Source organism: Quercus robur, chromosome 7 (genome assembly GCF_932294415.1).
Source record: "Quercus robur chromosome 7, dhQueRobu3.1, whole genome shotgun sequence".
Taxonomy (NCBI): Eukaryota; Viridiplantae; Streptophyta; class Magnoliopsida; order Fagales; family Fagaceae; genus Quercus; species Quercus robur.
In genome coordinates, this window is record NC_065540.1 from 3,867,564 (window position 1) to 3,892,363 (window position 24,800).

At 33.6% G+C, this 24,800-nt stretch overlaps 1 protein-coding gene and 1 long non-coding RNA gene across 2 annotated transcripts in view; both read left to right on the forward strand.

Annotated features, from left to right (window-relative positions):
• LOC126691802 (TMV resistance protein N-like) overlaps positions 1 to 10,883 on the forward strand; it is a 96,709-nt gene extending 85,826 nt beyond the window's left edge. The window contains exon 5 of the mRNA XM_050386964.1: positions 10,752 to 10,883. Coding sequence (XP_050242921.1) covers positions 10,752 to 10,837 — 86 coding nt within the window. The 3' untranslated portion in view covers positions 10,838 to 10,883. The remainder of the gene's footprint in view (positions 1 to 10,751) is intronic.
• A 6,596-nt stretch (positions 10,884 to 17,479) lies between these two features.
• LOC126691810 (uncharacterized) lies at positions 17,480 to 18,883 on the forward strand. Its single transcript, XR_007644841.1, has 5 exons — positions 17,480 to 17,610; positions 17,700 to 17,735; positions 17,831 to 17,898; positions 17,977 to 18,037; positions 18,165 to 18,883. It is a non-coding gene; the product is annotated as an uncharacterized LOC126691810 (long non-coding RNA).
• The last annotated feature ends 5,917 nt before the right edge of the window (positions 18,884 to 24,800 follow it).

The following is a 24,800-nucleotide window of genomic DNA, read 5'->3' on the forward strand; positions in this document are numbered from 1 at the left end:
ACAATATGCTTGAATAAAACCTTTACATCAAGTTTCATTATCTGAGACAACTTTTAAAATAATCCTTATATATGTCTAGGGTTGTGAGAAAAGAAAACCTAAACACATAGCTTGGATATGTGTGAAAAACAGTTCTAGAAATCTGAATTTCGTAATCCTCGATAGATAGGCTATCTGTCGAGCTACTGTCGAGCATCAGGCTAAATCTACCTTTTAAACCTCAATAGATACAATCTGTCGAGCTTTAAAATATAGCACTTCTTCACTTGATTCTTGGATAGATTTGCATGGCTTTAGTACTTGGACTTGAACTCTTGTTCCTTGAAGTATTAAACACATCCTAGATCTACCCAATTACAAGTAAAGTGCGTTTTGTCAAAAGATTAGCCAATTCTAAATGACATATATTCTTAACATGATCCACATATGTCCTAATAACAACATTCAGCACATGTCTTGTACATATTTTGATAATATTAATACAATCAGTAAAGTGAAAATTAAACAGAAAGTATAACTAATGGTATTTATACACACCAACAGATATCAAAGTAATTATTTTATAACTGACACATTTGCAAATGGACATCAAGCATAGACATAAGGTAGGAAGCAATCATATATTCAATAACCAAATATGACAATATTGAAATATATATGAGGATTGTCAAAAACTACAAATATTTTCCAAACCAGCTGCCACGTGAATATAAGCTTATACAAAGATATTCCTTATTTTAGCTTAATTTGTAAAATACCTTGGTGAATTTATATGAATGAAAAAAAATTAGGTCATATAGATGTATCATTGATGACTAAATATATTAAACGCATATACGACAATTAATATATAGACTCATTTACCCAAGGGAGGGTATGCCCTAATACAATCTCATGAGACCTTCTTTTCACAATTCACAGTATGTGAGATCAATACTTGTAGCACTTACATATGTTTTAGTTCAATTAACACTTCTTAATATTCAGTTCTCTCTCCCCCAACTATGAAGGTGTGTGTGTGTATATATACATATATACATATCATCACTGCCTATATGAAAAATCAATTTCACTCTTAAATTTCCCATTGTGAAGTTTTGGAATTTTATGTAACAAAATGTGGTGGGTTGGTAGCTACCTAAACAATCTCAACAATGTAGTTTTAAAATCCCTACCTACCTGTAGTTTGTTAATTTCCAATTAAGCTTATCATCATAGCTTAAACTAAAATTTAATTTGATAATAGAATAAACAAAAAATCTAACGAAGTGAATCTTTTTTTTTTTTTTTTTTTTTTTTATGAGAATCTAATGAAGTGAATTGATTGGTGGTTTCCACAGTCCACATTCTACACCGATTGGTGGTACAAGGAAAAATTAAATGGTACTTTTGTAAATAAGGGGTTGTTTGATTGTATTGTTTAAACAACAACTTTCCTTATTTAAACAATATAACACGTATTTCTATAACACATTTTCACCTACACGTATTTTCACAACACTTAAACAACATAATTAGAACAACATTACCAAACAATTCATAAATATGCATGGGATGGTATTTGTAAGTAAAGCACCTTCCAACAAGTTTCATTTCTACATTTTACTTTTCCTTTACCAAAATGTATGGTTTTTTTTTTTTTTTTTGAGGTTAATTTGTTGATTGGAGCAAATGCATGTGTGAGTATAGAGAAATGAGTTTACGAGCGAAGACTGAAGACTTGAAAGTCAGAAAAGTGAGATTATTCATTGCTTTGTCATTCACTTTTTGAAAAATGAAAGAGCCTCGAAGGTTTGCACCATGGAATCTTCGTGGAAGTGGGATTCCCTATTTTCAAGGCCTTCATCTCCAATGTTGAAATCATGGGGCTCCCTGGCCCAAAGAAAAAAATAAAATAAAATAAAAATTGGCACCCTGACCCAATGAGAAAAAACAAATTTTTTTTTTTATTGGTTCTATATTTTTATTTCTAGAGTTACATTTTTCTCTTTCAAAAACTTACCCTCCTTTTTAATTAGCCTAATCCAACTAACAACTACTCAACTCAAAAACTTTAATAAAAAATAAAAAATCCTAATCAACCCCGTATTAGAATACTAGTATTTAGAACACTTGCTACTATAGTACAAGACATTTTAAATGCTATATTAAAGTAGCAAAAGTAATTTTTGGTTTGTGAATATATATATATATATTTTGCAATAGCTGATGCTCTTAAGAAACAATATTATTTTGTATTTTTGTGTTGTTGTTGGTAGATTATTGCATCTTAATGTATTAAGAAACAATAATTTTGTGTATTTATATTGGTTGTTAGTTTGCTAAAACTATATGGATACCTATTTGGTTTTTTTTTTTTTTTTTCTTATAATTTGGCCTCCCCTAACTTGAAATCCTAAATCCACCCCAGTTGAAATGAATTTAAAAGCAAAATGAATGTTCAATATGTGTATAAAACACTATGAATGTTTAGACCCTCAATTTCCAAATTATCAATTCAAGCTTATTATCAAACAATTAATGTGCGGAATATGAACATAAGCATATAACAGAATTGATAAACAATCTAAACCAAATAAAAACACATCCACAGCAGAAATTAAATGGCAAAGATTAAAGGAAGAGTGATGCAAACACAGGGACAACACAACGATGTGTTATCGAAGAGAAAACCGAAGCCCTCGGCGTAAAACCTCTCCGCCGCCCTCCAAGCGGTAAATAATCCACTAAAGAATGTAGTTGGGATACATGAACAACAGAAGACCCTCCAAGCCTAATCTACTCAGTGTACCTATGCCCTCCAAGCTCCTACTCCAACGAGGTTACACTGAACCTATTTCTTCTTAGCTTACCAGATTCCACTATAACCTATAGCATCAACCAATATGAATTGGTTCCTTCCGAATTGCTTCCCAAAGCACCAAATAGCCTTCTCACAGATATGGTTATGGTGAGAAAATGATTTGGTTAAAGAACCTCCCAAGGATGTAACAATGGAGAGGGTGAGAGTTAAGGAATTTGAAGAGTCACTATGTGAAGATTATGGATGAGTCAATCTTGTTTTTCTCTAGGGTTTCTCTCTCAAAATTCTCTTTGGAAGCTCTCAATATTTCGTGGGTATAAGGGGTATTTATACTAGAGTGAGAGAGGAATGTGAAGAGTCTGTTTTTCCATAACAGAATGGACTAGAGACTTGGCCTCGCAACTTGACTGAGTCGCGAGTCCAAGCCGCGAGCTAACTGAATGGCCAGTCTGGACTTGTTGTCCTGTAGTGTTACAACTGGAATGACGGTTTAACTTCTCTACATACTTCACTCATGTGCATCTTCTGGGGGCTTGCAAGCCGCAAGTCACCCGCGAGATCCAACCGCGAGTCCCTGCTTCATTGCACAGTCTTGAGCATTTCTTCACACTCTCTCACACACTACCCTTACATGATTCCCACCTAAACACAAAGTTACTAATTTCTAAATTACAAGCAAATTTGGCACGGAATAAAGCCAATAAGATGATTGATTAAATTCAACCTTACACAAAATATGAGGGCACTAGAACTAAACTACAGTTGCATATTGGATTTAGCGTTCAATAATTTTAATGATGATCAACACAATAATTTGAAAGGTTAAAAAATATTTTAAGTAATATTGCAATATGATCTAGGCAATATGATTGTTCCGTGAAAGATCAAGGCCAATCTCACGGAACTCTCATGTCAATATGTAGAATGATATGTGATTGTTGGGTTTGTTCTATTCAAAGTTTTGGATCACCAATAACACGCAATTTTTCATTCACCCCATTGAAATCAATTCAATAGTTCATATTTGATTCACATGGTGGTATATGTGAGGCCATGTCAAACAAAAACCCAAATTACAGCCATTATACTAATAGTGACTCTTTTGTCTGGATGGCATTATAAAGACGAGTATGAATCTAATAACTAACGCTATGTACTTTTATTACTTTTAGACTTCTAATGGTTTTGTTATTATGATCATAACATGCCAAATATGAAAAAAAAAAATTATTATGATCATCTCTTCAATTACTAAGGTAGATAGGTTAGTAGAAATAGAAGAATTTAATCACACCAACTAAGAGTTTGTCTAACATATTTTTTAGTTTTTCTCTCTCTATTAGTAAGTTGCAAACACATCCGATGAGCTTTAATCTCATGACCTCACCTTTCACCCACACTTGTGAGAAGAGGAAGTGTTGTTTGAATCAAAGCTCATCAACACAGTGCCAACTTAATTAACACCAAATGCAATTGATGTAATCGCCTAAGACCCCAAGTATAAAAAAGGCCCCAAATTTGAATTTAATCAAGCCCAAATATTAGCCAATAAATAAAATAATATTTTTTATCAAATGGAAAACAAGAAAAAAAGAGATAAAAATGCTACTTTCACAAAAATTTTCACAACATTTTTACAACAAATTCTAAGTAACAAGTTGTTACAGGTTATTATTGATGGCAAAAAAATAATATCAGTGATGGATTCTATTGTGAATGTAGCACTTCTCAAAAAAAAAAAAAATCACGACATTTTTCACAATAGTTGACTTGGCAAATTTTTACTAGTTCTCACCTAGGTCCACTATTAACATCACTCTTTTACTTACCACTATTATTCTATCACATCAACAAATGTGAAAAGTTTTGTCAAACTTTTTGTGTCTATACACTTTCTATTAAAAAAAAAACATTTCTACATGGTTCATGTTAATTAGTAATAATTTTGCATCTAAAACAAGATAATAGAGTTTAAATAATATTTGATTTTTTAAAGTCATATTTAAATATATAAAATGCGTCAATTTTATTTTTCGCCTTAGACCCCCAAATGTATCAAGCCACTCCTGCATCAACATAATCCTTTCAAAACATTTATCTTTTTTTTTTTTTAATCATTTCTTTCTAAGTATTATAAATGGGTTTTCAATAGGCTTGTTACCCCATCTAAGGTGAAGTTTCTATGCAACTACTTGCCGAAAGCCTAACATAGTTTCTTACTAGGAAAAAAAAGAGAGAATAAATCAAAATTGAAGTTGTGAATAAAATATAGAATGCGTTTCAGTTTCGCAAAGAAACACTATATATATATATATATATATAGAGTACTACTTATTACTATTGAGCTAAAATTTAAATTGATAATAGAATAAACAAAAAAAAATCTAATGAAGTGAATTGATTGGTGGTTATGGTTAATTTTTTTTTAAAGAATTGGTTAAGTTTTTTTTTTGGTTTTGAGAATAGTTTTTTTTTTTTTTTTTTAGAGGTGATTTGAGAATAGAATTGGTTAAGGTTTACTGCACACATCATGCATTTGTCCTTACATATTGTACCCACAGTCCACACTCTACTCCGATTGGTAGTACAAGGAAAAATTAAATGGCACTTTTGTAAATAAATATGCATGGGATGGTATTTGTAAGTACAGCACCTTCCAACAAGTTTCATTTCTACTTTTTTACTTTTCCTTTCCCAAAATGTATGGTTTTTTTTAGGTTAATTTGTTGTTTTGTAATCCACTTTTTGAAAAATGAAAGAGCTTGTCTATTCAAAAGTTTGCACTATGGAATCTTCGTGGAAGGGGGACTTCCCTACTTCCAAGGCCTTCGTTTCCACTCAAATATCGCTCTGTCAAAAAACTAGGAGGTTTACTCCTTATTTCATTTCATCACATCTTTGATCTTCTCAATCTTTGATCTTCTCAATCTTCTACTTGTAGATTCTGATGGCTTTCCCGATCAATCAAGGAGTCTCATTTTCTTCTTCCACTTGCCGGTGGGACTATGATGTCTTCTTGAGTTTTAGAGGTGAAGATACCCGCAATGGTTTTACTGGTCATTTATATCGAGCTTTGTGTGACCAAGGTATCAATACCTTCATTGATAATGACCTACAAAGAGGAGAAGAAATTTCATTGGAACTTCTGAAAGCTATTAAATCGTCAAGGATTTCAATTATCATATTCTCTCAAAACTACGCATTTTCAGCTTGGTGCTTGGATGAACTTGTCGAGATTCTTAATTGCAAGCAAAATGGACAATTAGTTCTACCTGTTTTTTACAAAGTGGATCCATCTAAAATACGTAAACAAAAAGGTAATTTCAAAGTAGCATTGGTTGAACATGAAAACAAATTTAAGAATGACATGGAGAAGGTGCAGAAGTGGAGGACAGCTCTAAATGATGCAACTAGTTTGTCCGGATGGCATTATGAGGATGGGTATGTATCTAATAACTAATGTTGTGTTCTTTTATGACTTTTTGACTTCTAATAGTTATGTTACAACTACAAAATGCCAAATATGAAAGAAAAAAATTTATTATCATCATATCTTCAATTACTAAGGCAATTAGGCTAACATATTTGTGAGTTTTTCTCCCCATATTGGTAAGTTGCAAATGTATTCGATGAGCTTTGATCTCACGACCTCACCTTTCACCCACACTTGTGAGAAGAGGAAATGCTATTTGAATCAAGGCTCATCGACATAATCCTTTCAAAAAAATTTCTCTAATTTTCTTAATCATTTCGTTCAAGGTATTATAAATGAGTTTTCAATAGGCTTGTTACCTAACCTTAGGTGAAGTTTCCATACAACTACTTGCCAAAAGCCTAAAACAATTTCTTAGTAGGGAAAAAAAAAAGAATGAATCAAAATTAAAGTTTTGAATAAAATAAAGAGTATTGTTTCAGTTTGGCAAAGAAACGCAATATATTTAACTTTCAAAGACTTGTTAATGTTATAGTTTCTCCCACTAATTTTTTTGAATAATTCCAAAATTTTTTGATTATTTTGGTCAAGTATGGTAATCCACAAACCCCCCCCAACCAAAAAAAAAAAACTAATATTAATGATGCTTCTCAAATCCTTGAATTATATCCTTTAATTTAATTGATAATATGTCAAGTGTAGGTTTTAATGCATAAAACTAGACATCTTGAATATTATATTTTCATATTCATAATTTCAAATAGTCCAACTCATTTAATGTCTCCTATGCTTTGTGATTGGCAGCAGCCCTGAATATAAATTCATCGAACAAATCATTGAATATATATTGTATACCAAATTAAGTGGCAGCCATTTATTTGTTGCTAAATACCCTATTGGAGTAAATTCTCGTGCCAAGGTCATAGAATCGCTTTTAGATATTAAGGTAAATGATGTTCGGATGGTAGGGATTCTTGGTCTTGGGGGAATAGGTAAAACAACTATTGCAAAAGCTGTTTATAACAGAATTACTGAGCATTTTGAAGGAAGTTGCTTTCTAGAGAATGTTAGAGAAAATTCTAGAACAAATAATGGCATAATGCAACTACAAGAGAATCTCCTTTTTAATATCTTAAGAGGCAAACATTTGAAGGTGGAGAGTGTAGCCCGTGGAACCAATATGATAAGGGAAAGGCTTCAAAGTAAAAGGATTCTTTTAATTCTTGATGACGTGGATAAATCAAAACAAATTGAAAATTTGTTTGGAAATTTTGATTGGTTTGTTTCAGGAAGTAGAGTCCTTATAACAACAAGAGACGCACACTTGCTAGCTATTCTTAAAGTTTATGCAACTTACGAGGTGAAGGAATTGGTCAAACATGAAGCTCTTGAACTCTTTAAACAACATGCCTTCCAAGGAAATAAACATGAGGAAGATTATTTTGAACTTGCAAACCAAGTCATCCAATATGCCAAAGGCCTACCATTAGCTTTAACAATAATAGGTTCTGATTTGTGTGGAAGACCAAAATCTGAATGGGAAAGTGCAATTCATCAATATAGAGTAATTCTTGAAGGAGATATTCATGAAATACTTAAAGTAAGTTATGATGGATTGAGACCAACGGAAAAGGATATTTTCCTCGATATTGCATGTTTCTTCAAGGGAAGGAACAAGGATAATGTTGTAAATATATTAAATGCTCGCAATTTGTGTCCAAGAGTTGGTATTTCAAACCTTGTTAGTAAATGTCTAATAACTATTGGTCCCAGTGACATATTGGGGATGCATGACTTGGTACAACAAATGGGTAGGGAAATTGTTCAGCAGGAATCACCAGAAATCCTCACAAAACGTAGCAGGTTATGGCATTATGAGGATGCTCTTAAAGTACTAACCAGAAGTAAGGTATAACTTCTTTTTCTTTACATTTTAACATCTTTTTTCATCAGGTAGAAGTAATAGTTTTCTTTTCTTTTCTTTTTTCCTTTGATATTTTTTCTTTGTAACATTATAGAAAATATAAGTTTAATAGTATCATTTGTGCTTAAAATTTCAAGATTCTTATAGTTTTGGAAAATTCTATTGTATTATATGTTTCACTTATTTCTTTATCTAATCAGGGGTCAGACAAAATTCGAGGTATAATGTTGCATTCGCCTAATCCAATAACAATGCAACTATATACTAAAGCTTTCAAAAAGATGGAAAATCTCAAATTTCTTATGGTTAGTAATGTACTCATTTCTGAAGAACTTAAATATCTCCCCAATGGATTAAAGTTACTTGAATGGGGCCAATATCCTTTTTCCTTGCCATCCAATTTTTGTCCTCAAGAACTTGTTGTACTCAATATGCCGCATAGTTGCATTAGATTGGAGAAGCTGTTCAAGCAGGTATGAGTATTAGTATGGATGAATTTTGATTTCTTTAAATGTTATTTCAAAAATTTTGTTGAAGAACAATTTTCGCATTTTTTTCCCTTGCAGGTGTTCCTTTTCAAAAATTTGAAAAGTATCAATTTGTGCAAGTGTTTATCGATTAGAATATTACCTGACTTGTACGCCCCAAACTTAGAGGAATTGGACATTAGTTATTGTAAAAATTTAATTGAGGTTCATGAGGCCATTGGATATCTTGATAAGCTTAAATTTTGGAATCTCGACAGATGCAAAAAACTTCAAATTCTTCCTAGCAACTTTAGGTTGAAATCTCTTGAATATATTTTTCTATATAACTGTGCAAGTCTTAAAACATTACCTGACTTGGGCGCCCCAAACTTAATAGGATTGTACATTAGTGGTTGTAAAAATTTAATTGAGGTTCATGAGGCCTTTGGATCTCTTGATAAGCTTGTTGATTGGGAGCTCTATGGTTGCAAAAAACTTCAAATTCTTCCCAACACCCTTAGGTTGAAATCTCTTAGTTCTCTTCATCTAGATCGGTGTGTAAGCCTGGAAAAGTTTCCCAATATTCACCCCGAAATCAAATGTAATAGTTTAAGTTTTAGAAATAGTAATATTAAAGAATGGCCTTTGTCACTGGGGTATCTTTTTAGTGGGCTAACTTACTTAAGCCTATATAATTGTCAAAACCTTGGGGATTTTCTCGTTAGCATTTCGAGATGTAAGTTTACGAACTTGCAAGAGCTGCGAATTAGTGATGGAAATATAATTGAATCACATATTTTGACGAAGCCTGATTCCTTCCCCTCATTGATGTATCTATATCTAGATGATTCTAATATTGTTACAATACCGAGAAGCATTATTAGATTTACTACATTAAAAACACTTACCATGAGTAGTTGCAAGAACCTTCGAGAAATTCCAAAGCTTCCAGAGTCTATAAGAAGTGTGAATGCAGAAAACTGCACATCATTGGATCTACCATCATCATGCAGATTATTAAATCAGGCGAGCTCTCTCCCCCCTCTCTTTATGTGTAACTTTAAGTGATATATATATTATGAGAATCTCTAAATTTCAATTTCTTTGTATTTGCTAAATGCAAGCAGTTTCAAGAACTATTCATGAATCACTCAATTTTTAATTACGATCCTTGTGAATTTGTACTACCAAGAATTGAGATTCTGAATTGGTTCAAATTGAACCATGAGAGTGTTGGAAATTCTGTATCATTCCGGGTTGGTCGTGAATTTCAAAAGTTAATTGTCTATTTTGCTTTTCGATCAGTGGAAGCGAAAGTTTCGAGTGCAACTTGTTTTGTTGTTTCCGCCAATGGTTTTTCAGAAAACAAATATTTAAGTTTATGCTTTATGGGAGGAGGTTCTGAGCATCTCTGTATATATACCGTTTACATTTCGAAATGGGATTGGAATGAATCAAATCCATCTGAACAGAATGACGTTACGATTACAGTTGAAATCAAGTATCTGGACATGTCCTCTTCTTTTGATGACGCCAAAATTACATGGTTGGGAGTCCATGTAGACTGCATCTGCTGTGGTTGTGGGTCTTCCTCTGCCTCTGATGACATCGATCACCATTCTTTTCCATCTGATGTGGGGCTTCAAATGGACACCAACTTACTCTTGGTTCACCCAGGTTTGGGATTTAGTGACGTGTTGGATGATCTGGGTTCATCTTCAAGGGCCTGGAGTTGTGATAACACTGAGCTACAACCTTTGCCGGCTGTTTTCTCCACTTCTTATGGTTCAGATTTAGATCATGGGGTTTTAAACAGTGGAGGGGTTTCAGGGCTTTTGATCGAACCAAACTCAGATTTAGCTGCGTCATATTTGGGATTTGAAGGATTTGAATCAACATTTCATGGTGATGTGCACAATTTGGATTCATCATCAATTGCCTATCCCTTTGCAAGGACTGGATATCTCGACTCAAATGCTAGTATAGATGGTTGCTCTCCCCCAGTTCTTGATGACATTGAGCACCATTCTTTACCATCTGATGTGCTTGCAGTGGATACCACAAATGGGTCTGAATTAGGCTTGGGTTGGCAAGATTTGGGATTTAGTGATGGGTTTGATCTAGGTTCCTCTTCAGTGGCCCATGCCTTTGACAACATTGATACCGACTTCAATCTATTTCCACCATCAAAGAAGGCAAGAACATCTTGATCAAACTTCAAAGAATGATGCTTCCAACTGAAAGCAACTTCGATGCCAAGGTATGTCTGCCGTAGTTGCATTATTGGATTCACATCTTTGGTTCCCTGTATCATTCATAGGATTATTGCTCAAGTATTTATTGGAAAATCAAGTTGCTAGGCTTTGTATTTATTAGTTATAAAATAAGTATTTAATTTAATTTATTAATTTATTTTAATGCAGTTTTTATTTTATTTTATTTTATTATGCAAGATAGATATGTAGATGCGTACGAAGTTACCTCCTGAAGACTTAAACTCGGCTTTTGCACCTCACGCCATACAAAACATTTATACCTAAAAAGTGACCTTAACGACAAAGGTGCACGGTGGTATGCAGTTGATGTTCAAGTACTTGGTAAGTCCAAGATTCATTTCCACCTTGCAATTTAATTTTCATCTATTATAATATTTTTCTTTTATTCATTTGATTTGTCTGCTTCTAGTGCATAATTTCTTCAGATTTTCTAAACTTCAATTTTATTAATTAACAAGTACGCTTGCTGGTTGTTTGAAATTGAAATTTAAGCCAAGCACACAAGTTGTTCGATTAAATGCCCTTTCAGGATATTGAACCTGTTTGCTTAGATGTTTTTGACCCATGCAATTCATCAAGCCAATTGTTAATTTCTAAAAAATAACTTTGTTTGATTACTTTTGCTTTTCTTGTGGGTTCTAAATTTTGATATTGTTAATTGTAATAGATGTTTCTTTAATTTTATTGATTCACTAAATAATATTACTTATACTTTTCATTATTTTATTTAGAGGTAAGTGACAACTGAACAAGAATGCATACATATTACCAAGAGAAATGAAAATCAACTTTGCACTAAACTATGGACTCAGGATCCTTGAGTATCCTTCCTTTCTCAGAGGCTATGGCTGTGATTTAAGTCGTATTGTCTAATATCATCCTAGTCATATAGTTGGTACCAAGTAGTTCTTTGGGGGTAAAAATAAGTTGAAGGCCAAAAGTTCTAAAAACACAATTAGAAAAATTGCTAGGCCTGCAGTGGTTTATTATGTTTGGCTTGAAAGAAATGTTTATGTATTATGCAGCAATGTCAAGACTAAGGAGGTATTAAGCCATCAAGGCCTTGATTGAGTTTACCATAATTGAGGGTTTTAGTTTGATTCTTTTCTTCTTCTTTTTTTCTTTTTTTAAGTTTAGTTTCCTGCTTGCTAGGTCTACAGTGGTTTATTATGTTTGGCTTGAAAGAAATGTTTATGTATTCTGCAGCAATGTCAAGACTGAGGAGGTATTAAGCCATCAAGGCCTTGATTGAGTTTACCATTATTGAGGGTTTTAGTTTGATTCTTTTTTTTGTATTTAGGGTCCATTTGGATACCGCTTATTTTGCTGAAAACAGAAAATATTGTAGCCAAATAATTTTTAAATGTATGAATAGTGCCGTGGGACCCATTTTTAATGAAAGTTTTGTTGAAAAAAGAGGTTTGTGAGTCCCGTGAATAGTGCACGGGACCCACTGGAAACACACCACAGCCACAGAACACACTTCTCAAAAAAAAAAAAAAAAAACTCAGACGCAGGATAGTGCTTCCAAACGCACACTTAGTTTCCTGCTTGCTCTGTTTTTTTTTTTAGGTGCTACAGCTTTTAGATACTGGCATTTCCTGTTTGTATGGTTTGTTTCTTTAATAAATTCAGTTGTTCATAAAAAATAGTAATAATAATTACTTGAGGACCTTGACCATTTTCGCTTACTTATTTCTACATTGCCAAATAAGAACAAACAACAAAGAAAGTGTGAATTCAAACCTGAATTCCGTTGCAGCCAAACGTTAATGTTCTAACTAAACTTTTTTTTTTTTCTTAATTGCATTTCTCATATGGTTACTGTCTTTCTCCATTTACTGCTTTTTTTTTTTCATTAATGTGGTTTAACTATTGAGATCATCTAGATTTGGATGGAAAATGTAAGAAATATGCAATGCACTATTCGATCCAATCCTTTTTTCCCCCTAATTGGCGTTCAATTCGTATATTTTCATTTTGCTTATTGTTAAGATATTAAATTTACTGTAAAATAGATTTAGGTTTGTCAAGTTCAACTCTCAGATATGAAAATGCTTTAGATCTATCCAACCAAGCTAAATCATGTAATGTTTAGTGTGGTAAAATGTTGAAAGGTCCTATTAGTCTAATGGTTTACATTTGTTGTTTCTTTTTACTTTTTAGGTTTGAAGTGTTTGCAAGAATTCAAAACCTCTAAGGTAAGACCATGGAAATTTTATTTTGTGGATTCCCTATTTTAGAGATCGATGTTTTGGTGAATATTCTTGGATGAGAGGATGGTACAAGGTCAACGAGTTAGATTGCGACCTTTCCATAATAGTTCAGTGGTATTGAACTCTCTTGTCTTTTTTGTAAATATCTTAAACCAATTTCCCCTTTCATTCAATTGCTTAAAAAAATTCATAATTTTTTTTTATGCCTAGATTAAGCTTCAAGAGCTCGGATGGGAGGTAAAGAGTAGACTTCTCTGCTATGGCATGTACTAAATTTTTTTTATTTGCTATCACTTATGATTTAGTTATTTAAGTAGTTTTTATACAAATTAATTGTTTCAAATCTTTACTTGGGTCTTTTTGTCTACGAATGTGGAGTAATCATTAATGGACTAGATCCTATGTCAAGGTAATCAAGAGGTACTCTCTACAGTTAAAAAGGTAGGTAATTCATTTAAATACTTTTGGAAAGGCATTTTTGAAAGTGCACTTCACTCTTAATGTTCTAAAAATTAAACAAAATTTTTGGATCACATATTAAGATAATTAGTTGATTGTTAATCAAAATGACAATTTTTGGTTAGTTTTGTTGATAAAAAACAAACAGGTGTGTGTTGAGAATTTTGTTTTGTTTAATACTCAGTGATTTGCACTTGAAATGAGTTTGGCATAAAGTTTTTCTAAGACTATACAAATAGCTAAACAATAATTTTAGAGGTTCTAAAACCTGCAAATTTGGAATGGGTTGCCAAAGGAAGGTATTTGCAGTTGAGAAGAATTGGGATTATGGAGTCTGTTCATAAGACTACTCAGGCAGCAAAACCAATAAGGAGTGTTTAATTAGGATAAGGAGTCTTAGATTGACTTATTCATTTATATAGTTTAGTTTAGATGCTTTAATTTGTATTAGAACATGTTTCTTGATCACAATATTTAAGGGTTTTTTTTCCTAGGTAAATTGGGGAGGGGTTGGAACCCCAATACTAGACATCTTAAGAGGTGTTGGAACTACTAGAGTATCCCTTCACCCCCTCAGCTTCGTGATTGATCATTTAATATATACTATCAAGAACCTTTGGTTAGGATCTGTGGAAGAATATTATTTATATATGATTGGTTAAGGAGTCATATTTAGAAACATAATATAAAATCACGTGTTTTTATGTACTTGTTACTCTTTTGTTTGTTAGGAATGTTTGAATTAATGAGGATGGACAGGGCCACAACTTTATCGTTGTTGGGATCACAACTGTACTTGTTGATAAAATTTCTTCATCCCTTAAGTTCATTTTCTTGCTTAAAAATGATCTTTCTATCTTTTAGGTTCCTCTGTTCGCATTTGATAAACCATTCTCTAAAGCTCAAAAAATTCTCAAAGTAGTTCCGAGTCATGTTGCCATTGGAATACATAACAATAACTATTTCGGAGGTACGGGGAAACTGATTTGGCCCTATGATTAGTCATGTCTCTTTATGATCAAGAGAGCCAATTGGCTTCTCCATAATGAATACTTAGATGGAAGGAGCACAATTCAGAGATATAGTTCTCAAATGTGGGCTGCCCTAGGGAAGATGATATTGCCTATGACTTAGCTCGTGCGATGTGGTTCACATCACCCCTCACCATTAGAACTTAGATCCTAGAGCCAAAGTCAAGTCAAATTGAGTTTCATATTAGTTGGAAAGAGTGTATCAGTCACAAGACCAGTGCAATCACTTCACTGTCATCCTTGCCAACACTCTTTGGGCTTTTTTAATACATAGAAACAAAGTAGTGCATGAAGGAATAACTGTTAATGCTAGTTTCTAAAGTCCCAAGTCATAGTGCTTACCTTTCTTCTATTTGTAGGGATGCAGCAAACACATGAGAAGTGGGCACTGCATTTAAAAAACCTGATGTACGTTTCTGTTGTTTTCTTGGAAGTATGGCACGTGATCATATATTAGAGGTGTGGATCTCTGTCTCTTTTCATGATATGTCTATACGATGCTGTAAAACCTATGGAGAATTTGGTTAATAAAATAATTGTTGTATGCTTCATACGGTTCTATGTATTATATGAGGCATGTATGAAGATGAAAAGATAATGGTTCAGCTCCATTAGATATTTCATAATTGGAAACTCATGTGATGGGGGCAGTTTCTTGTGTTAGTATTTAGGGGAAAAGAGGGCAGTTTCTTGAGATTATCTAAGTGCATTGGTTGAATGGGTCTGTATTTGCCCCCATCATTCAATGTGATGTCATGAACCATGTAGTTGTTTATATATTATTTTTTATTAAAAAAGGTTTATATTATGTCAAAGTAATCTAAAAGATAGAAAGATCTAAGAGAAAATTGAAAATAAAAAATGGAAGTACAATTAGTAAAAACCCATGCTATGTCAAAGTTTATATATTTGACACGCGTTAATAGTATCTTCTTTTTATTATCAACTCTCTACATTTCTCTTTTTAATGTAACTTTGGTCTTTAGATTATTTATTGCGTGGTTCTGGAAAAGCTCGAACAAGTCCAACTGCCAAGGAACAATGATAGTTTTGAGATGGCTGTGAAAATTAGTCCAAAGATTAACAAAGGTATACCTGGTCTTTTGTAGAATTAAAATATATCCAAAGTCTTTCATCAATTGAGTGATATAATTGGATGAATGAAACATCTATTACATATCTTGCTTAATTGATCCTTATATGTGTCTTCTTTAAAAAAAAAATTAGTAAGTATGCTTCTAAACCAATTCATTAAAAGATATGTTTAAAACTATTTGTCTGGTTTTGAGAAAAAATATATATTTTCTTGAGTAATCCTATTCTAATTAGTATTTAGGGGGATCGAGGGTGGGGCTGTAGTGAAAAGCTTTGTACACTCTAGTATTCTTTTGGTTGTATAGAATGCTTAATGAATCCCCAGATGAGGGGTTGCCAGGTAAATTCCTAGGCATTGTTTAAATCAGATGTTCTTATAGTTGAGATATGGTGCTTAAGGCTACCTAGTACATATGCATTTGTGATCGCTTTAAAAGAAAACCAAAAGCACACCCTAGGAATTTGCATTTGATTGTGCAATAGAAGCTGTTAGCAACACGTGCTTTATAATTGGGATTTCAGGTTATTGTGTAATTCATTGCATCTAGATAGCTCTCAAATTTTTTGTAATGTTTCTTTAGATGATGTGGACGGTGTAACTGAACCTTATTAAATTACCCATGTTTTCATCATCTTCCATATTATCTTTACTAGCTTGTCTTTTCAAATGCTATTAATATGGGTCATTTATCTTGTGTTGATCCTTTGCAAATAAATCTATGTATAACCCAATTAACTGCCAAGAGTTCCAGAAATATTATGTGGAGGTAATCTTGAAAGTCTTAATTTCGAGTTGCATTATGGCAAATTTATCTTGCAGCAACTAAAGTGATGATTGGTGGTACCTAGTGATTTAATAGGTATTTGGAGCAAAAGATGTTTGGATCACTTGTAGTATGACATTAGTCAGTTTTTAGGTTTTCATGTACATGTCACTAGAAAATGTGGATCAATTTATTGATTTTTCAAATATATGGAAACTGAAGTGTGGGTTGGTATAATTTTCGAAATCGCCAAACTGGAATTTCAATGAACTAGGAGGGTCTTGTGTGCATCTCTTCAAATTTTTTAAAGCAATAGCACCAATTTATGTTTCTAATTGATAAGCTTTTTCTCTTTTCATTCATAAGTGATTTGGTTCTTGCTTTGTGTGTGCATTGTAAAACACTATATGGTTATGAATCCATGTGACATTCAAACATTTTCTTTATTATATTTAAATGATATAATTTATTTTTCTTAGTAAACTATACATGCACATAGTGGGTCCTCAGCTCATCTTATGGGAGGAAAAAGTATAATTTGAGTTAAAGTAGATTGGCTTGAGTGTTGTGAATTTCTTAAATCTATATTTGGATTGGTTTTCTTTACCTTTTAGAATCTAGTTATAATATCAAGGCCTTAGTGAAATGACATTGGTTTATCATTTTCTTGATTCAGTTTTCAGACAAGAAAGGGTGGATGGAAAATAGCCTTACAATTGGACGGAAGTGGGATTGCAAGAGAGGCTCAATGGCAATGACCATGATCTTGGTTGCACTTGATTGGGTAGAATAGTGAGCGTAGGTGGTAGGCAACTCTATTGGATTAGTTGAACTCAACTAGAATTGAATAGGTTCAAAGGTTGTGTGACTTGGGTTTGAGTTTTCATTGGTCATCTTCTTCTTCTTGTTCCTTTATTTATTTATTAAAATTTACAGGTTGATTTTCTTATCTGTGGCTGCCCTTCCTTCCACAGTTCCACTGATTGTAAGCATCTTCTTAGTCCATTTCACATATTTACTTTGTTAGACAGTCCAGCAAATGCATCTAATTGCTGATATGGTGCTTCTGTAGATAATTTTACTGGTTGGGACAAAGCTACAAGTCATTATAACCAAGATGGGTTTGAGAATTCAAGAGAGAGGTACTGGCACTACTATCATATATTGTATTTTATGCCATTAATCCACTTTATATTTTCATCCATTCCTGATCATTCTTTTGTTCTTGCAGAAAGGCTTTCAACTGGCCTTCTTTGTGTGGACTTGGGTAAACCATCCAACTACTAAATCTAGTTTTAAAAAATTGACTTGTTTTCCTAACCAAATCCCAAAATTGATTTTTATTATTTCCTATGCAATCAGCATCAATTTGGGTTAAAATCTTGCTTTCATGAGAAGTTGGAAGATGTGATCATCCGGATAACTATGGGGTGAGTTTCATATTGACATTTCCCAAAACGAATGAAATTTGAATTTAACGATGCCAGTGATATTTGCCATTTGAGCAGGGTCCTCATACAGACACCATGCAGCTATGTGACTCTTCCTCTATATGCTTTGGTAACACAGGTAAGAATTGCTGCCCTAAATATGCAGAGGAAATAAAATTCAATAATTAAGCTATTAAGTATTATTCCATGTTGATTGTCAATCTTTTTATTCATTGGCCTAAAGAAATCTAAATGATCCATGGCAGATGGGTTCGACCATGAAGCCAACAATCTTCAACGAAAGAGTGGCAAATGCACTACAAAAGTGGCACCACAAAGCAAAGAAAAACATAAAACAGAAATCAACATTCAACCAGTACGCCAGAAACCCCAATGCATTCCATGTCTCCTGTCCATCTCCTTCATCACTATCAAGGTGAAATAGACAGCATTCATAAACCACAAAGGATGTCCAATTTCAATAATGAAGGTAGGGATACGAATGGCCCCCATTCATCCTCTCACCACCATGATCAAGCATCATTGCCTAAGAACCAGAGAAACCATGGACAAGAAGAGAGTGGTGCTCATGTGCCGAGCTCCACACATTCTCCTTCATCTCGTCATTCATTTCGTTCAGCACGAAATTGACGTTCACTCAATAGAATTCTCATTTGACAATAGCTAGATTAAAAGATTACAGATAAGTGGAAAAAAAAAAAAAAATCCTATAAAATAAAGAGGAAAAGGATACTGTAGAGAGAGATCTAGAGGTCCGCTGAGACTTTGGAACCAGGAGACAATCACCAGCCTGCCTAGCAGCCATTCTGTAGGTGTGGCGACACTCTGTATCTTTGTAACTTTGTTCATTTATGTACACCAATCATAGACTGAAAAATGACAATCTCAACTTTATGTTTTCTGGAAAGATTTCTAGTTGAAGATATCAGCATCGTCAAAGTTCACAATGGTATTTATAGTTTCAGTAGAGGAAAAAAAAAAGGATGACCATCTTCATCCCTTCCACTCAATTCATGGGGCCCAGCCATCCTTGTAAAGCACCCATATGTAGTTTTAATCACATGACTTTTTTAATGAGTCAATGCGACTTGTTTATAAACAGTATTATAATTCGTCATTGACGCTACCTAGTTGGGAAGAGATAACTCCAAACTAGTTTGGAGTTAAACTTTACCCAATGGAGGGATACACACTACACATAAGGGTGTACATACATAAAAGTAGCGATAGCTCTAAACTAGCTTGGAGCTAAACTTTGTCCAATGGAGGGTACACACTACACATAAGGGGGTGCATACATAAAAGTAGCTGCCGCCGAATGTAGACTTCCAATCAATGAGAATCATAAATATCAGGACATTCTCCTCTAGCACTAGGAAGTCACTTATTTAACAATGTAAGCATCAAGCACCACTCTACTACCAAAGCAATTATTTTTCCCTAACCAGTATAAGTTTCAAGCCACCCAAACACGTACAATGACCAAAGTAATTCAACAATCTCTAGAAGAAAACTACTGGATTTGGAAGATTAGAAACATTTTCAATTTCAACACTTAATTATGGGTACTTGCAATTCATCAACAAAGTCTTTGTTTAATTCAACCATCTTAGGTCCGTTTTGTTTGGCATTTTGAGGGCTTAAAATGGCGTTTTTAAAACCTAAAACTCCGTTTTGCAAAAGCAACTCCTCATAACTTTCTTACAAATACTTATTTTAAACCCAAAACACTGTTTTGCAAAAGCTTATCCAAACGCACCTCTTGTTTCATAAGACATACTCATCCCTAATGAGAATAAGAGTCCAAATACATATGTACATACTAAATCAACACACTCTAAACCAATCAATCACTCTCACCAACAGTCTCACAAGTAGTATGTGGCTGTCAGGAGAGCAATAGCTCATAGAGATTGCAATTTAAGTGGCTTAACACTTTGAAAAGGGAAGAAAGACAAAATGCTTGATAGAAAAGAAATATCATATAATTGTATTCTTACCTTAAAAGCACCTAGTACAAATTTTATCAAATAAAAGATCTTGAACCAAACATAAAGATATTTAAACATGCTTCTACTCAGAAACAGAATAACTAGTTAAAGCAGAGTAGATTCATGAAAGAGCTAACGGAAGCATACTTAAAAACAACTTCTACTAGGACCCAAATAACCTAACCTGAACTACTAGTTTTATCCATTCTGACAATTGAATTTGAACAGAGCCAACATAAATGGCAATCATAATTCATAATCAGCAACCTCAGGTTTCCACAAGGCAGAAAGCTGACAGAAAAGCAACAGAATAGCTTGAATTTCCATATAGTTATTTCAGAGCTCTGAATCAAAGCTTATTTATCCAGACCAATGCTAAAAATACCAGCAACATTTCAGCTGTAGGCTGTAGCTACTAACAGGAAGCTATTTTGAATTTATTTCACAAAAACTTCAGTTTTAACTAACACAGCGCAAGGTATTAGGGATGAAAGTGACTCACAGAGTCTGTAACTTAATAGCAGCACTCACAATTTCCCTCAACAACAATTTTTAATACTAATGAAAAATTGATCAGTACCATTTAGCATACTATTATTATATGTACCGCCCATCCGGCAGCCAATTCATATTCAACCCAACAGAATCTAGAAAAAACTAAATATGACCATATAAAAACGGCTTTTCTAACTAACGAAAGTAACAACAATCGCACCCCATATGAAGCTAGGGAAGTTGCTATCATTTCACCTAATGGAATTCATGATATTTAATACTACTGGAAACAAGACGCACTATATAATTATACCCTATTCCACTTTAAGTAATATTGGTTCTCATCAAGTGGTATACCGCATATCACAATATCAACAAGAAAAAAACAGAAATTAGAACAAACTAAAGGCACTATATTATTTAGATATAAAAAGAGTACCAAGTACAAAGAGATTGCAATTTAAGTGGCTTAACACTTTGAAAAGGGAAGAAAGACAAAATGCTTGATAGAAAAGAAATATCATATAATTGTATTCTTGACATTAAAAGCACCAAGTACAAATTTTATCAAATAAAATATCTTGAACCAAACATAAAGATATTTAAACATGCTTCTACTCAGAAACAGAATAACTAGTTAAAGCAGAACAGATTCATGAAAAAGCTAACGGAAGCATACTTAAAAACAACTTCTACTAGGACCCAAATAACCTAACCCGAACTACTAGTTTTATCCATTCTGACAATTGAATTTGAACAGGGCCAACACTACATAACTGGCAATCATAATTCATAATCAGCAACCTCAGGTTTCCAAAAGGCAGAAAGCTGACAGAAAAGCAACAGAATAGCTTGAATTTCAATACAGTTATTTCAGAGCCTTGAATCAAAGCTTATTTATCCATAAAAATGCAAAAAATACCAGCAACATTTCAGCCGAAGCTACTAATAGGAAGCTATTTTGAATTTATTTCACAAAAACCTCAGTTTTAACTAACACACACCGAATGGTATTAGGGATGAAAGTGATTCACATAGAGTCTGTAACTTAATTGCAGCACTCACAATTTCCCTCAACAACAATTTTTAACACTAATGAAAATTTGATCAGTACCATGTAGCATACTATTATATGTACCGCCCATCTGGCAGCCCATTCATATTCAACCCAACAGAATCTAGAAAAACTAAATATAACTATATAAAAATGGCTTTGCTAACTAATGAAAGTAACAACAATCACACCCCATATATGAAGCTAGGTAAGTTGCCATCATATCCTTTGATTTATCGGGCCTCCATAGCACAGGATTAGAACAGGAATCATATGAAGAACATGATATCAAACACCACCACAAACGGCCAAGAGCTAAGGCTTGTAGCTCAACTTGCAATTCCTGATGTTTCCAAGAAAGACATCTAGGTTAAAAATCCCCCCTTCCCCAACCATTGAATTATCTCAAAAACCGAAAAAAGAATATATATATATATATATATATATAGATAGATACCGCAGCAAATAAAACACAGTATATAACCATACCCAATACCACATCAGCGCAGAAGTAGAACATCTAACTAAAATGCTTTGTTTATAAACATGTTGGCATAACAGCATTACAGGAACAACCATAAACATTAATCAGTGGTGAACTGTGATGAGAGGCTGCTAATCTTTTCAACAACACTCATGGCAGTAAATAGCTCTAAACATCCAAATCAAAATTCTAATATGCCTCCCGGTATAATCTTTCATAGGAGGAGGCATTAAATCTAGCTATTTGAGGACCAACTTCAAGGTCCATTCATCGAACATACCAATGAACCATATTGAATTAAGGCATCAAAGTATATCACAGGACAACGGAAAAAACACAGAAATTTGAATAAACCAAGCTAATATTATTTAAATTAGATATATAAAATACATTGATGAAACCACAATAGCGTTTTTTCCCCTAACTGCTTTCCGGCGAAGATGAGTCTCTACTGGTCTGGAGAGTCCGGCGAAGTTGTTGGGAGGGTATTCTAGCCTTTCTAGGATATTATCTCCAAGTGGTTCAAGTTCCAGATTTTTTTTTGATAAATTTCTAGAAATTTCTTGGTTGTGTACCGAAAGCAATTTCCAGCGGAAGACGTGCCACATCGGCTAACGTGGAGATATATTGATGACAACTTGCTTTTGACCAAATCAATGGGTGAAACTGATTGAAATTTCACCAAGTTGTCCGGTGGGTTGAACTTAGGCGGTAAAAGAACTAAACCATTTATAAATAATTTAGATTTTGCTCGATTAAAAACTCGTTTATGTTTGTTTATTTATAAACAAGTCAAGTTTAAGTTTTAGTTTTAGGCTTGTTTAATGAACAAGTCAAGCTCAAATAAAAAAATATTCATGAACAAGCTCATACAAATTAGGGTTCGATACAAAATAAGTTTAGTTTAAGCTTATTTATGAGTTTGGTAATGAGATTGATATAAGTTGTGACAAATAAACTCATATCTTCGATTTCTACTCTAGATCAGCAAACCCATCTTTCCACCACATTAAATTCCTCTACTACTTCAAGTTTGATTCAATTGGGGTGATATTGGTTGTTGTGATTTTAGGTGTGGTGGTAATTGTCACTTGTTGGTGGCTCACTTGAGTTTTGCTATTGTCATCAATATAGTTTGTATGAGTGAGACCTCTATGTTTTGCTGGGTTGCGTGGTGGTTGGTAGTTGTGGTTAGGTTGGATCAGTGGTGGTAATGTGGGTTTGGAGGATTTGTGATTTGATTTTAGGTGGCGAACATGGTGGTAGGGGTTCCAATTTGTAGGGTTTGTGGTGGCGGTGGTGGTGGTTTTGGATGGCCATTATGTTTTGGGTGTGGTAGGTTGTGACTTTGTATGGATTATGGTGGTTGGGGGATGCAGTTATGGGTAGTGGTGGCGGTAGCAGTGGTGTTGATTGTTATGGTTGTTGCTATGGTCCTGATGGTGGTGTGGCTGGTTTTAAAATGTTGTTTATTTCTATTGTTTTAATGTTTTGTATGCTAAAATAAAGGATGAGATGTAGGGTGTATAGTTAAGGATGTATTAAACTAAATAAAGTAATTTTTTGGAGTGCTAAATGTTAAATTTTTTAGTTCAACGGATGTGAATTCTCGAAAATAATTCAAAAATATTTAACAATTATTTTAGAAAATTTAACTTGATTTATGTATCAAATTATTTATCTTTAATTATCTATAAGAAAGACACAAATGTGAAGAATAATGCTATATATATATATATATATACATGCACACACACTCTCCTCCTTTTTGGTATTTAGCAAAGAGATAGAATTAGGGCCATATGATGCGAGAGTAGATTTGGGTCCCCTCTCTCGCCAACTTTGGACTTCCTTGATTGTTAGTCGAGGAGCCACTCTAAACTATACCTAGTGGAGCATGGCCATCTGGATCCTTATGTCTTTCAGGGTTGTTGCATGATCCCTTGTGCTCTGTTTGACTGGGTTTAGTATGGCTGCTAAATGCTCAAATTCTACTAATACAAGGCTTCTCTGTAGCCCTATCTCCAGGCTATGTATAGTATTTCTCTTCTTGTCAGTAGAGAGGTAGTGTGTAGTGTCCTTCGTCTGAACGTACAAGGAGAAGCATCCCTTTGTGATCAATTAGCCTACACGATTTTTCATTATGAAGGCAGCCATCCCAAATTGTTCATCTTAGACCACTACATTTTTGTTTAATAGTTAATATATCTTAAACAACTACTTCCAACAAATATTAGGATTTACCATGTAATGTATTCCCTAAACGAAAGTAATGTTGTAGACTTGTAGTATAATGTTGTAGTATAATGTATTCTTGTTGGGGTTGTGTTCTAGTTCTTTAAGGGCCTATTTGGATTGAGGAGAGAGGAAAGAGTAGTGGAGGGAAGTAGAGTAGAATTGACTGAAAATAGACTAATTTTAGGTTAAATCTTATCTACTCTACTCTATTCCTCCTCACTCCTCCTCAATCCAAATAGACCATAAGAGTTTTTGTCCTTGGAGCTCATTTGAACTAAAACCGTATGAAGGGCTCTAGAAGTTTTTCCTCAAATGTAATTATTTTTTTATTTTTTTTTTGTGTGTGTTCTTCCAGATAGTCTAGGGTATGACACATTGGTTAACATCAATCATAGACATAGACTGAAAAATGATAAAATCATGCTTTATGTTTTCCGGAAAGATATAGCCTATCCATCTCAACTTTATCAAATAAGTTCACAATGGAGTTTAAAGGATAATTCCAGAGGAAAAAAATTAAATAGGAGGATGAACAACATCTTCCCTTCCACTACATTCATGGCACCCAACCAACCATATAGAGCACAAGATTCATCTCCTACTTAAAATTCATCTTCTA